Source organism: Poecilia mexicana, unplaced genomic scaffold, assembly GCF_051168715.1.
Source record: "Poecilia mexicana isolate PSO_F unplaced genomic scaffold, ASM5116871v1 scaffold_15, whole genome shotgun sequence".
Lineage (NCBI taxonomy): Eukaryota > Metazoa > Chordata > Actinopteri > Cyprinodontiformes > Poeciliidae > Poecilia > Poecilia mexicana.
In genome coordinates, this window is record NW_028263384.1 from 2041936 (window position 1) to 2056066 (window position 14131).

General features: G+C 40.0%; 1 protein-coding gene across 1 annotated transcript; it reads right to left on the reverse strand.

The window, feature by feature from the left end:
• Positions 1–251: 251 nt before the first annotated feature.
• LOC148155234 (CD276 antigen-like) lies at positions 252–5651 on the reverse strand. Its single transcript, XM_088013170.1, has 7 exons — positions 5503–5651; positions 3440–3751; positions 2928–3191; positions 2416–2703; positions 2203–2313; positions 2097–2118; positions 252–1894 (listed from the first exon to the last, which is right to left on the reverse strand). The coding sequence occupies exons 1-7, from the start codon at positions 5591–5593 to the stop codon at positions 1843–1845; spliced, it is 1140 nt and encodes a 379-aa protein (XP_087869296.1). The 5' UTR covers positions 5594–5651; the 3' UTR covers positions 252–1842.
• Between the last annotated feature and the right edge of the window lie 8480 nt (positions 5652–14131).

A 14131-nucleotide genomic window follows, 5' to 3' on the forward strand; every position in this document is an offset into this window, starting at 1 on the left:
GTGATTCAGACACTTTGGTTCTGAATCATAAATGCAGATCAAAGACTTTAATGAAAGCAAAAAGACAACAAAAGAGTAAAGTGTAGAAATTACATAAAAATATGTATTTTGTTACAATTCGAGCATTACTATCCAGTATTCTTCATTTTTTATTTTTATATTTAGATCATTTTTATATTTTAACACTTTTTTCATGAAGCTACATGCTTCATTTTCTTGTCATTTTGCTTTTATGACACATGAACATCACCTTCAGGACAATAAAAGATACTTTTATTCTTTTACCACATAAGAAAAACACAAATCAAATGATGAGAAAATCAGACTCAGATCAGATTTCACACACAGGAATACAAAACATATTAAACATTCACACTTAAACATTATAAGTTTGAAAACTTGAAAGATTTTTTACAGACATTTAGACTGATCAGCTGTTTCCCTTTAACACCCTGGATAAAAACCCAAATACAGATAAAAACAAAGTTTGATCAAATCAAAAATGCTGATTAATGAACAGCTTCAGTCACATGAGAAACAAAACAAACTTATTGTTGTAAATTACACATTTAAAACGAGTAATTAGTGTCTATTAGAGATTATGGAATAAAAACATGATCAGAAAACCCAAAATCTCCCTGACTTCAGTGAATAAAAGTTTTATCATTTCCTGTTATGTTTGCAGCAGCAGAATCTGTTAAACTTGAAGCCATTTAAGAGCAAAAATGTTCTGATCAGCCAACCTGATCCTCTGAATATAGAAACGAGCTTGAAATGATCTGAACACGATGAAACCTGCAGACTGGATTCTGCTGCTCAGCTGAAACTGGAAACATGAAGGAAAAACTGGGACTTTTCTGTGCAATAATAAATCTGTATGAGAGTTTATAACGTGGATCACATGGTTACTAAATATAAAACATTCAGTTATTTATGTGTCTGTGATTCCTTGCATGTCCTCCACACATCCAGAAGTCCTGAATTTTAATGCATTTGGTTAATTTAAATGATTTAGTTCAGAATCCACTGAGGACAACGAGCTGCATCATCATCTCAGCTGAATTCTGTTTTAAAAGAATTCAGCTGAGATGAATTCTTTTAACTTTAAATATAAAGTTAAATGGCTCAGAGATGTTAGTGTGTAGAAAGAGTTAAACTAAACCAAGCCTGATAAAAACCATCTGGACTCAGTGGTGCTGATTTTCTCCTTCCTCCCTCCTGATGTTTTACAAGTTTAAACCATAAAATCACTTAAAGTTTAAGCTAAAATTATCTGGAAACAAATTATGCTGTAATTTCCTGTTATCTATTACCAAAAGCTTTACGTTGTAAAACAGTTTTAATAGAAAATGTATTTTTCTTTAATGTGAATTTATTTTTAAATATGTTTTTAAATATTTTTCACAATATCTTTTAAAATACCAGAATTTCTTCAAATTTATTCTCAAATTAAATCATATGTAATGATCAGTATAAGTTCAGTCTATTTACCATCAGTTTCTCATCATTTCAGATTTTTCACCAAAAAGCCTAAAACTCAGCTGTGTATTAATAATTCTTTCAAATCAGCATCTTTTGTCCCACAACCTGAGGAGATGTAGATCATCTCAGCAAAGGAAAATATCCCAGATTTATGAACATTTGAGAGTAAAAAGTGGAGTATCTATGTAGAAAATATTTCCTACATTTGAGTTCAGTTCATAGGAAACTGGTATTAAAAAAACATTTGATTTACACTTTTGTACCTTTTGGTTCTTTTAACCAAAGCGGTTTAATACTGACATGGTTTAAAATAAATCCTGGTTTTGAACGTCACTTATTGAAATCCAGGCTGCAGAGTCGTCATTCAGCTGCAGCTTCATTTGACCTTCCAGGAACCTGAAGTTCAACGTCTCTGTGAAATTTAATATTAAAACATAAAGATTATTCTCTGATCAATATCAGCTTTTCTTATTTTAGAGCTGATGTTTGTTCATGTTAATTGAGATCAATATAAACATAAACATGTTTAAATTGGTACAGATGATCATTTCATTTGAGTTTTAACCTGTTAACTGTCCATCATCTGGTCATAAATGTGTGAAATCTTTACTCACTGATCAGTTTGAGCTCCTCCTGCTGTGGAGATGAAAAAAAAAATAACGTTAATAATCAGATTATTGAAATACATGAAATCAATCTAAAGGCGATTAGTTATTTTACCATTTGTACAGTATTTCATCCGTAAAATTATTACTGCAACAATCAAAATGATCAAAATGATCAAACTGACAACCACAGCGATGAGGATGCCGTTATGAACGACTGGATCAACTGAAATACAGAACAGGAACATTTTCTGAATTAATATTTTTAAATTAAAAGTGTTTGTCGTTTCCTAACTGTCATTCAGATGGCCATGACCTTTGACCTCACCTTGGTTTATCCTCACAGAGGTCTTTGTAATAATCGTCTCATCTTGGTTACTGAGTTCGCAGGTGTAGACCCCCTCCTGCTGTGATGTCATTTCCTGTAAGGTGAGGCTTCCTGACCTTGACTCGACCTTCACATGTTTCCTCCAGGCCTCTGAGACTCTGGGGGAGACGCTGGGCTCCGTCTGACTCAGGATGATCTGATCGTTGAACCTCCAGACCAGGCTGGCTGCAGACGAGTTGGAGTCAGAGCAGTGGAGGGTTGTTGTCCTGTAGGGGGCGCTGGTCTCTGCTGCAGGGAAGCAGACAGGTGGAGAATAAAGTTTAGAGAGAGAGAGAGAGAGAGAGAGAGAGAGAGAGAGAGAGAGAGAGAGAGAGAGAGAGAGAGAGAGAGGTTTTAATGCAGCTCATTGCTGCTTGTTCTGATGAAAGGATTCAGTTAAAGTTGTTACAAGTATTTTTGTCTAAAATTAAAGTTAACAAGGAGCTTTATGACCAAAGAAGGTAAACACTCACATAGTTCCCTGAACGTTGCTCTCCTCTGGTTCCTCCTGGTTCTGATGCTGCAGCTGTAGGTCAGATCTGGACCATCTGGACCCGTCAGAGAGCTGCTGATGTTGTAAAGCTGATCTTCAGTTTTCTGGATCCTGGTAGTTTCATTCAGAGCCGTGTTGGATGGAGGCTCAGTGGACCAGGTGAGTTCAGGTGGAGGGTAGATCCCCTCTGAGCTGCAGGTGATCCTGTTTCCATCCTGATGGATCCTGATGTCAGAGACTGGAGCTGCAGGAGAAACATTAATTATTTGACCTTTTGGACAAAGAGACTTTTAGTGAATAATGTTCCTGTTACTGTGATGTTTGAATCCACATCTATGTATTGCAGCTTATTATCTCAGTAAATCCTACAATCACCAAATGGTTTATTTGTTTGTTATTCAGATAAAAAAAGAAAACAAATATTCAGTTTTTTTAACCAGGTTCATAAAATCTCTAGCAGTTTTTTCGTTAATTAAATTAATTTTATCTCACCATCGACTTTGAGGTTGATAAATGACTCCTGGTCTCCGCTGTCGGAGCTCAAGTGGCACTTATATCTGCCTTCATCCTGAATTTTCACTCCAGTTAGTTTCAGTGAGAAGTTATTTCTGGGAATCTGGTCCTTGAACACTGAGGTTCTGGTTCTAAAGCGCTGGTTCTGGTACCCCAGCTGGTCTTGGTTATGGTAGTAGTGAACATTTAGGTTTCCTTCTGTGTAAAACCAGCTGATGGCAAAGTCATCTCCATTCTTGAAACTACAGGGGAGGATGCAGCTCTGCATGAAGAGACAGGACACCTCTGGATCTGTAAGACATGAAGAACAGAACCAGAAGGAAAATCTGATTTATTGTTTTACTGAAGGGAACCAGATCACTGAACCAGTGAATGCTAAATCTGTGACTTTGTTCATCCTTTGAATCTCTAGCCCTTCGGTGTGAGGGGTAGTGGGAACCAGCCGGTCTGTTTTGGTTTCATGCAGATAATCCGTTTGTTCTGGACAGTTTGCTCTGATATGCGGTGGATTCCCTCGTTACCAGACGTTTTGCTTCGGGGCCTTCAGGCCATCATTGTAACATTATCCTGCGTTTGCAGAAGATTTACTGTTTACAGCATGAAATGTTTGAGTAGTTTTGTGCCATATTAGTTAAGACAGACTCCATCTTGTTTGTAGATGTGATAACTCTCCCAGTAGATCTTGTGATTGTTGAAGTTCACTGCGCTGGCAGATTGTTTCTTCATCTTCATCATAAACAGTTTTCTGTATCTCATCTCCACGTTGACCTGTCAGCACTGGTCCACTGCTGAACACTTTCATTTTGTGCTCAGAAGATGATGAAAGACATTTTTTAGAATTTCAGGTTTATGTCTTTAGCTCCAATTAGTCTTCATATCTGGCTGACCGGTGGTTATTGAGACTATTTTTAGTGCAACATGAGAAACTTGTCATTTAGGAAGCAGATTATCTTCGTCCTCTGAGCAGCAGAAGCAGCTGATTTCATTTACTGCCATCCACTGACAACAATAACTTTTGTTCTCTTGGTGTTCATTTTAGGAGGTAATTGTGTTGATCTGTCTTCATCGGCCTTATTGATGCCGTTTCCATTTTTCCCAGTTGCAGGTGTTGAAGAAGGGGCATCATGACTGTATCATCTGAGGTCCCTCCTGTTAGTCGTCTCGTCAGACCCAAAGGAGGAGATTTAGTTTTTGGTTGAGCTCCCAGAGTTCCAGGTGGGTGGGCTGCAGCTGAGGCGCCTGGAAGCTGTCTGTTGTTTTGGGTAGTTTCATTTCCAGAAACTGTTTTAATCTTGATATTCACCTCCACTAATGCCTTACTTGTTACTTGAAAACAGTAACTGGATTCAGAGGATTACAGTGCTGTGTTACTGACAGGACTGATGAAGCTACACATGTAAACTAGAGCAAAAGAAATAACCACCAGGTAACTGAGACGAGAAATGCTGAGCATGTCTCACATCACTGGCTTTATACTGGCAAAAACAGGAAGACTTTTAAAGACGTCGCCTGTAGTTTGGTCACTGGATACAATGTGCAAATGTTTGATGGCATCTTTTGATATCTATGATGGGCTAAATGTAGTAGCTAATGCAAAGTCTGAGTCCCTATGGAGGGAGGTTTAGGGAGTTATACATCATCCCTGCTAAGATTTTTTTAACTTTAAATTAAATTTATACTAGGTCATCATTGCTTTGAATTGTGGTTTACCAGAATCATTTTAGATGAGTTAATTCAGTGCAGTAACTTCATGAAAGCTGCATGAAAACATGCAGTTTTAATGAAGTCACATGACCTCAATTTCTGAAAGGAACACAGTCACCCTTAGCTGAGGAGCATCTTCATCGAAAATCAATCAGTTTTATCTATAAAGCCTCCTTCACACTCAAAGCAGCTCAAAGTGCAGTACAGATTAATAAAAAAAAACACAAAACAAATTACCCACATGGAAACACAGTGTATGGAAAATGCACAAACTGAGTGGAAATGATCCAAATCAGAAACTGCAGTTAAAACCTAGAGGTAAAACTGAAAACACTCACCTGGAGAGGAAAAGGTCAAGCAACTGTTTTCTAGAATCATTGTGATTCCTAGAATCACAATGATTTTCAGCCCATAATGTTTCCGATGCATTTCATGTGTGAAGCAGACGAGTATTAAAACTTTATCCTCTGTTCTAGTGTCTGTTCCTCCTTTACATGTTGAGACCTGAATGGAACGAAAACGGTCCGTGGTTCAAGTCCCACCCATCAAACCGGATCAAATCAGGAATCAGATTTTCTCCTCACAGAATTTCTCACTGATTTGTTTTTGCATGTCAACAGTAAAATGTGTTTCGTTTCTCGTGAAAACGAAACACATTTTACTGTGCCTTTTCCTGGAGTACTTCCAGAAAAAAAAAGGTGATTACTGAACAAATGTTTTAAAAATAAAGCTCAGAATGACATCTGAGTTTGCAATAAGTTGGATTCAGCTTAAATCCATCTTATTGCAACCTCAGACGTCGGAGCCATTGGGGGTCATTGTGCCCTCCCTGGACTGGTAGCTTCTTTTTTCTTTCTTTTTTATTTTACCTCAGAGTGGCCAGCTTTCCATTATGCCTATCTCTATTTGATACAGTAGGAGCTCTGGGACTTCCTGTATCTGTGCCTTCTGCCCCACACTTTCTTCAGCCGCCACAACAGTTTAATGTGCATATCATCCAGGTTTTCATCGTCTCCTGCACTAATTCTAACGCTGCAGTTTTTTGGCCGATGTGTGACATTTATCAGTCTTTATCTCCAACAGTCACTGAGTGAAAGGCGGAGGTCAGGTCATCAGTCCATCACTGGGAAACACGAGAACAAGAACCAAGTCCAGATCCCTGAGGTGTTTCTGACTAAATTAGAGAAACTAATTAACCAAACAGCTGGAGGGCAGGAAGAGCTGCCCCTGGAAGGAACCACTGCAAGCAGCAGGGTTTTAGTTTTATAAAAACTAAAATAATGAAAACTGAAACTGAGAAAATATGTTTGTTTAGTGAAAGAAACAAAAAAGTAAATTTCTTTAGACTCAAGAACTGCAGAAGGGATGTGAACTGTGTCTGAAGCAAAGAAAAAATCACTCAGAAGGACTTTTGAACTTAGATGGTCCAGCAAAAGGAAGCAGCTTTATTATGCACAGATACCACAGAGGTGGCTGCAAATCTTAAAATCAATCTAAAAATACATTTCCCATTAATTAATGAGTTGTAATTAATGAGAGAAACTACAACTAAATGAAACTATACTGTGTGTTTATAAAACTAAGATTATATATTATTTGTTTTTGAGTTCATGAATCTATTTGTTAGCATGATGTGAAATGTATTTATTTTCTTCTCACCCAACCAGGTGATGTAAACGGTCAGTAAATGACTCTGGTCCAAAAACGGCCACAGAAAAGCTTGGAGAAAACGTCTCAGTCTGATGGTTATTCAACTGTATACATTTTTTGGAAATGCTGAATTTATTGATGTATAATCACAATAAAATACTTTGACCTTTTTGAATTCTGCACACAAAAATTAACAAAAGTATGAAAAAACTACTAATAAAAAACTGACATATTATCAAACTAATAATAACTAAAATTAGCAAACACACCCTAAAAACTAATTAAATTAGACAAACAAAATGTCACAACAAAATAAAACTAAGCTATAATGAAAAACCCAAAACTATAACTGGGAGACATGCAGAAAGTGGGACTGAACCCAGAACCAGGGAACTGAAACCTGTGGAAAACAACGGCTTCATGTTTCGAACTGCAGGAGGATCCAGCTGAAGCTCATCAGGAGGTTAAAACTGGAACCAGATCTTCACCAGCATTTAAATCGTTCATGTCTCAACGCCTCCTGAACGGCTCCAGCTCCTCCACTGTCAAACTGTTGTTCTGAATCCAAACAGGTTTTAGCAGGAAATGTCGTAATGCTACTAACACACATGATAACATGCAGATGAACCATCCAGTGGCTTCATTCAGTAAAATCTGTTTTTTATTGTAGAAATTTAAAAGAACAACAAAATCCAAGTTCAGTGAAACTCTAAATGCAGCTACAAGGAAACATCTGCTGTTTCAACAAGCTGTGTGCAGAAGGCAGCGAACAGGAAGGTTCAGAGGTCAGATCGGGTCAAAGGCCTGCAGCAGAAACTGTTCATCTTCATCACAAAGCATCAGTGGAACGTCTTCATCAGATGAAGGTGAAGAGATCTGAGCATCAGGGGCTCCTCTGAGCTTCACGGTTTAAATTTTATGGTTTCAGAGGAAGTCGTGACGTCAGCAGCTGGTTTCACTGAAGATGGTGGTAAATTTACATCTATAATTTACATTTATGGTTTTGATAAACAACTTTGCCATTTTTAGTAAAGTTTTTATACAGAAGTAACAGAACAACCTCATTAAATTACAAAACATTTATTGGATGGCAGATCATGACATTCTTCTGATACAGACTTTAAAGATCAAACCTGAAGTGATTTAAAATCTATTTAAAGGTAAATGAGGAAAACACCTGAGTTAACTCTTAATTTGGGAATGAAAAGATGAAATCAGAGTGATTATTGTTTTATCTTTATAACTGTGTGCAGCTGGACTGCAGCATGAAGCTCCTCACTGATGAATGAGGAGATTAACTAAACATTATTTAATGTTTTAATCTTTACTTGACCTGAGCAGGTTTAAATAATACAAAACTAAAACAGAGGCAGGTTTAAACTGACAAGGTCACAAAACATGAAGGCCAACATGCAGCTTCTCTCCGTTCGGTTATCAAGGTGAGATTTCCTCTTAATACCACAAACATCAAACAGCTGATATGTTTTATCTCCTCTGGTGGTTTCATCATAAAGCTGATCAGAACATTTAGCAGAACAAACTTCCTCCTTTCAACCAGAAGAAACTCTGAGATAAATGAAGCTTCATGTCATCAGAGTTACTCTGGATTGAATATTAATTATATTATTAGGAAAAAAGTAAATTCTTAATTAAACTGAGGTGCAGGTTAATAATTTGTTTCTTCATAGTTTTGCAGCAAATATTTGATAACGAGAAGTAAAATGATCAGAACCAGGAGATTCTTGTTTTTAGTATTTTTACCTGTTCTGCGGACTTTTGGTGAGTAAAACATTTATTGCTGCTTTTATTTTATTATTATTCATATGTTAGCATCAGACTACAGCTTTTAAAGGGAACCAGAACATGTTGGTCTAAATATGTCATGATTTTCCTATTAAATCAAATATTGCTGTTTGTGATACATCAAAACTCATAATTACTTCAAAAATTTACATCTTTTGTTACATTTTTCACCCGTGGAAGTTGCCATGTTTTCACCAGATGATGACGCGTTTTGGTCTGTTATGTACCGGAGTCTATAGAATAAACACAGGAAGGCTAACTTCACTCCAGTTGTTGTTTATTATATTGCGTTTAACTGGAGAAATTTTAGACAATGTCACACTGAGTCACTAGTGGCTGTAATATATATGGCTGTAATATATATATATATATATATATATATATATATATATATATATATATATATATATATATATATATATATATATATATATATATATATATATATATATATATATATATATATATATATATATATATATATATATATATATATATATATATATATATGGGTCCCTAGGCAAGACCCTTGGAGCTATATAGCCTACCTCATACAATGAGAGACACTGATAAGCATGACATGCCGGCTCAGACGTCGCCCGGCCAAACAAGGTCTGCGTCAGGTGCTGGGGAACCAGAGCACCTTGATGAAAAATGGGCTACTGGAACAAGACGGAAATGGGCGAGAGACGAAAACATGGATCTGTTGGAATGCTACTACTCAAGTAACCCTAGTCAGAGGGGTTACATGCAAAGACTGAGGGTGGAATGGTTACTTCGACACCCACAGTCTACAATGACTGCCAAACAACTAGTAGCTCAGTGCTCCAACATCCGCAAACGGCAACTGCTATCACAACTTGAGATTGACGAGGTACAACACAAATGCTACGGCATAAGGGAGGAGCCCAAAGGTAAGGTCAGGGGGAGTTAACTACTCCCCACCCCGAGACTGGGTATGCAGCCCCAATAATGAACGAACTATCAAAGCTGAACGAGACAGCAACTGACCTGAGAGAGAGAATCGTGGCCCGAATGAACACCAGGCAACCCCGACGCCAATTACAACGGCTGAGTGAAGTACCATCAGAAAGTCTCATTGAAGATGTGAATGCAGCATTGAGAACAATCCCTACCAACACCATAACAGAAACCAATGAGCTGATATACAACTCAGCATCAGTGATCCTTGAAATGCTCGGCTATAAGAGCAACCATGAGACCCAATATCCATCATGGAAAAGACGGTTAGAGGCTAAGATCAAGATAACAAGGAGGGAAGTGAGCCAGCTGTCAGAGCTCCTAAGGGGTGCAATGAAAAGATCAGTACCCAAGAAGTACAGCCAGATGCCCATACCTGAAGCACTCGAAACTGCCAAACAAAGGCTCCAAGCCTTGGCCAGCCGCCTAAAGAGATACACAAGAGAGAATGAAGCCAGGAGGATTACCCGGCTCTTCTCCACCCAACCAGCTAAAGTGTACTCTCAATGGCAGGGTACTAACAACAGAGCAGACCCACCAAGGCTGGAGACTGAACAATACTGGAAAGGCATATGGGAAAGGGAGGCGTCCCACAACAGCAAGGCACAGTGGCTAACCTCTCTACGAGAGGACCACAGCAACCTCCCTGAACAAGCCCCGGTAACCATCACTGTGGCAGATGTCCAAGAAAGAGTCTCGGGTATGAAAAACTGGACAGCACCAGGGCCTGACATGATCCATGCCTACTGGCTAAAGAAACTCACTGCCCTCCATGAGCGACTGGCAGCGCAACTGAACCAGCTGCTACAGAATGGGACTCACCCTGAATGGTTAACTGAAGGGCGCACAATCCTGATCCAGAAGGATCCCTCAAAGGGTTCAGTCCCATCCAACTATCGGCCAATAACCTGTCTCTCTACAACATGGAAGCTCATGTCAGGCATCATAGCGGCTAAGATAAGCGGACACATGGATAAATACATGAGCACGGCACAGAAGGGCATCGGCATAAATAGTAGAGGAGCCAAACACCAACTCCTTGTAGACCACACAGTCGCCCGAGACTGCAAAACCCGACACACCAACCTGTGCACCGCTTGGATTGATTACAAGAAAGCCTATGACTCAATGCCACACACCTGGATCATTGAATGCTTAGAGATGTACAACATCAATAGGACTCTAAGAGCCTTCATTGCAAACTCGATGGGGCTGTGGAAAACCACCCTTGAAGCCAACTGCAAACCACTTGCACAAGTGTCCATCAAATGTGGCATATACCAAGGAGATGCTCTGTCCCCACTGCTGTTCTGCATAGGCCTGAACCCCCTCAGCCAAATCATCAACAAGACTGGCTACGGATACCGACTTAAGAATGGGGCCACAATCAGTCACCTCCTCTACATGGATGACATCAAGCTGTACGCCAAGAGCGAGCGAGACATCGACTCACTGATCCACACCACCAGGATCTACAGCACTGACATTGGGATGTCATTCGGACTAGAGAAGTGTGGCCGGATGGTTACAAAGAGAGGGAAGGTCGTCCGCACAGAAGGGGTCTCACTCCCAGAGGGAACGATAGCAGACATAGAGCACAGCTACAAGTACCTGGGAATACCACAAGCAAATGGCAACCTCGATGAGGTCACAAGGAAAGGAGCCACAGCCAAATACCTCCAACGAATAAGGCAAGTCCTGAGAAGCCAGCTCAATGGCAAGAACAAGATCCGTGCAATAAACAGCTATGCCTTACCAGTAATCAGATACCCTGCCGGAATAATTAGCTGGCCAATGGAAGAGATGAAGGCCACGGATGTTAAGACTCGGAAGCTACTAACCATGCATGGAGGGTTCCACCCCAAATCCAGCACCCTGAGACTGTACACGAGCCGTAAGGAAGGAGGCAGAGGACTAGTGAGTGTGAGAGCCACTGTCCAGGATGAAACATCTAAGATCCATAAATACATCAAGGACAAAGCCTCAACGGACGATGTGCTCAGCGAATGTCTCAGGCAATGGGGAACAGAGGACGAGGTGCTGGAGGAACCATCATGGGAAGACAAGCCCCTGCATGGGATGTACCACCGACAAATAACTGAAGTGGCTGATATCAGGAAATCCTACCAATGGCTGGAGAAAGCTGGACTCAAGGACAGCACGGAGGCCCTCATCCTGGCCGCCCAGGAACAGGCCCTAAACACCAGAGCAATAGAAGCTCAGATCTACCACACCAGACAAGACCCAAGGTGTAGGTTGTGCAAGGAGGCCTCTGAGACAGTCCAGCACATAACAGCAGGGTGCAAGATGCTGGCAGGGAAAGCGTACATGGAACGACATAACCAAGTGGCGGGCATAGTGTACAGGAACATCTGTGCAGAATATGGACTGGAAGCCCCGAGGTCAAAATGGGGGACACCCCCAAAGGTGGTGGAGAATGACCGAGCTAAGATCCTGTGGGACTTCCAGATCCAGACAGACAAGATGGTAATGTCGAACCAACCGGACATTGTGGTGGTGGATAAAGAACAGAGGAAAGCCGTTGTGGTGGATGTAGCAATACCAAGTGACCACAACATCAGGAAAAAGGAGCATGAGAAACTGGAGAAATACCAGGGCCTCAGAGAGGAACTGGAGAAGGCCTGGAAGGTGAAGACCACAGTGGTGCCTGTGGTCATCGGGGCCCTCGGGGCAGTCACCCCCAAACTGGAGCAGTGGCTCAAACAGATCCCAGGAACAACATCAGACATCTCAGTCCAGAAATGTGCAGTTCTAGGCACAGCCAAGATACTGCGCAGAACCCTCAAGCTCCCAGGCCTCTGGTAGAGGACCCGAGCTCAGAGGATGAAAGAGACCACCCGCGGAGGGTGAGAAGGGAATTTTTTTTTTTTTTATATATATATATATATATATATATATATATATATATGAAAAACTGGACAGCACCAGGACCTGACATGATCCATGCCTACTGGCTAAAGAAACTGGCTACTTTAACTGTAGTTTGTTTGTGGAGGTTGGCGAAGAACCAATTGCTCTTGTAAAAGAATTACTCAAAAACAGTGGAATAAATTTTTATTTGATATTTTTACATCGGAGCGCTGCGGAAGTTTTTATTTTTTCCTCTTCAAACACACGAGTAAATCAGCGAACTTAACTTTGTGGCAATACAAATGCCTTGCTGACATTTTTATCCACAAAGCACCTAAACCCCACTGCCGCTAGAGTAAAACCGCTGGGAGGAACATCAAACTGACAGCCGGAAGCTCTTTTAAATGTGCTGCGGCTGCAGATGAAGACCCCACACAGTCCGACCAGACCTACGTGTCGTTCATCGTTTCATGTAGAAGCTGAAGGCAGCAGCAGTAAAACACCAGCTGCTCTTCCTCTGTTTGCTCCTCCTCATCTTCATCACCTCTGGTTATTTCTACGTTCGGATCCATTTCAACGCGCTGCTGTTCAGACTGAAAAGGCTTGATAACGTTACTCATCGCTGGAGGAGCCAGACAGTTGGAACTTTAGACGCCATTTACCCAGAATGCATTGCAGTGTGAACAACATGGCGACATGTGATAATATTTTATTAAAATTAATAAAAACCAAACAGCCTAGAGTATTATTACTGTAGCGTTTTACATCTAAAATAAATACTTCTCTAATAAATATTGTTTCTGTGGATCCCTTTAAAATGAGGATGAAACAGGAAATTAAGCAAAAATATTAATAATGAAGAGATTTTCAGAGTAAAACATAATGAAAAGTTAGGAAAATTAAATTGTTATTTCTGGTCATATGTTTGATGGTAAAGAGGCAAAAAGCCTCCAAGGTTTGGATCTCATCACGAAATAAAAATAATGAAAATACCAGCAGGAGCAAACAGGAAGCTGCTCAATGGTGATAATAAGAGTTTAATTGATGGAAAGTCAATAAATATTTGTAATTAATCATTGGAAATGTAATGTAGTATTTTCACATGATATTATTTAACAAGAATGGAAACCAGGTTGTTTGAAAAATGATTCTCCTTCTACATCAGAGCAATTCCTCCGTTTTCCTATCAGAACCAGAACTTCTGGTTCACTGAACATCATCTGGATCATGGAGATTATTTGCTGAGATCTTGTTTCCAGACAGGTTTTTCTCTGATCCTTCAGAGGATCTGGGTTTCCTCCTCAGCACCATTCAACTCAACTTTCATCTGTTTTCATGTCTTATTGCAGGTTATTGTATCAACGTGCCCTGTGTTCTGAACCAGGACTGCATCTTACCATGTCGGTTTGAGACCAATATAACCTACATAAGATGGCAAACTAAATTATCTCCGATTGCAAGCTATAATCAGGGTAACATCAGCTACTCTAAGAGCTTCAGATCCAGAGCGTCTCTGTTCGAGGATCAGATCTCCAGAGGAAACGGCGATCTGCTGCTGAGAGGAGTGAAGGTTGAAGATGAGGGAGAATATAAGTGTAATACAATGATAAAAAGCTTGTATGAAAGAAGTTGTGTTGACCTTACAGTAGAAGGTAGGACACA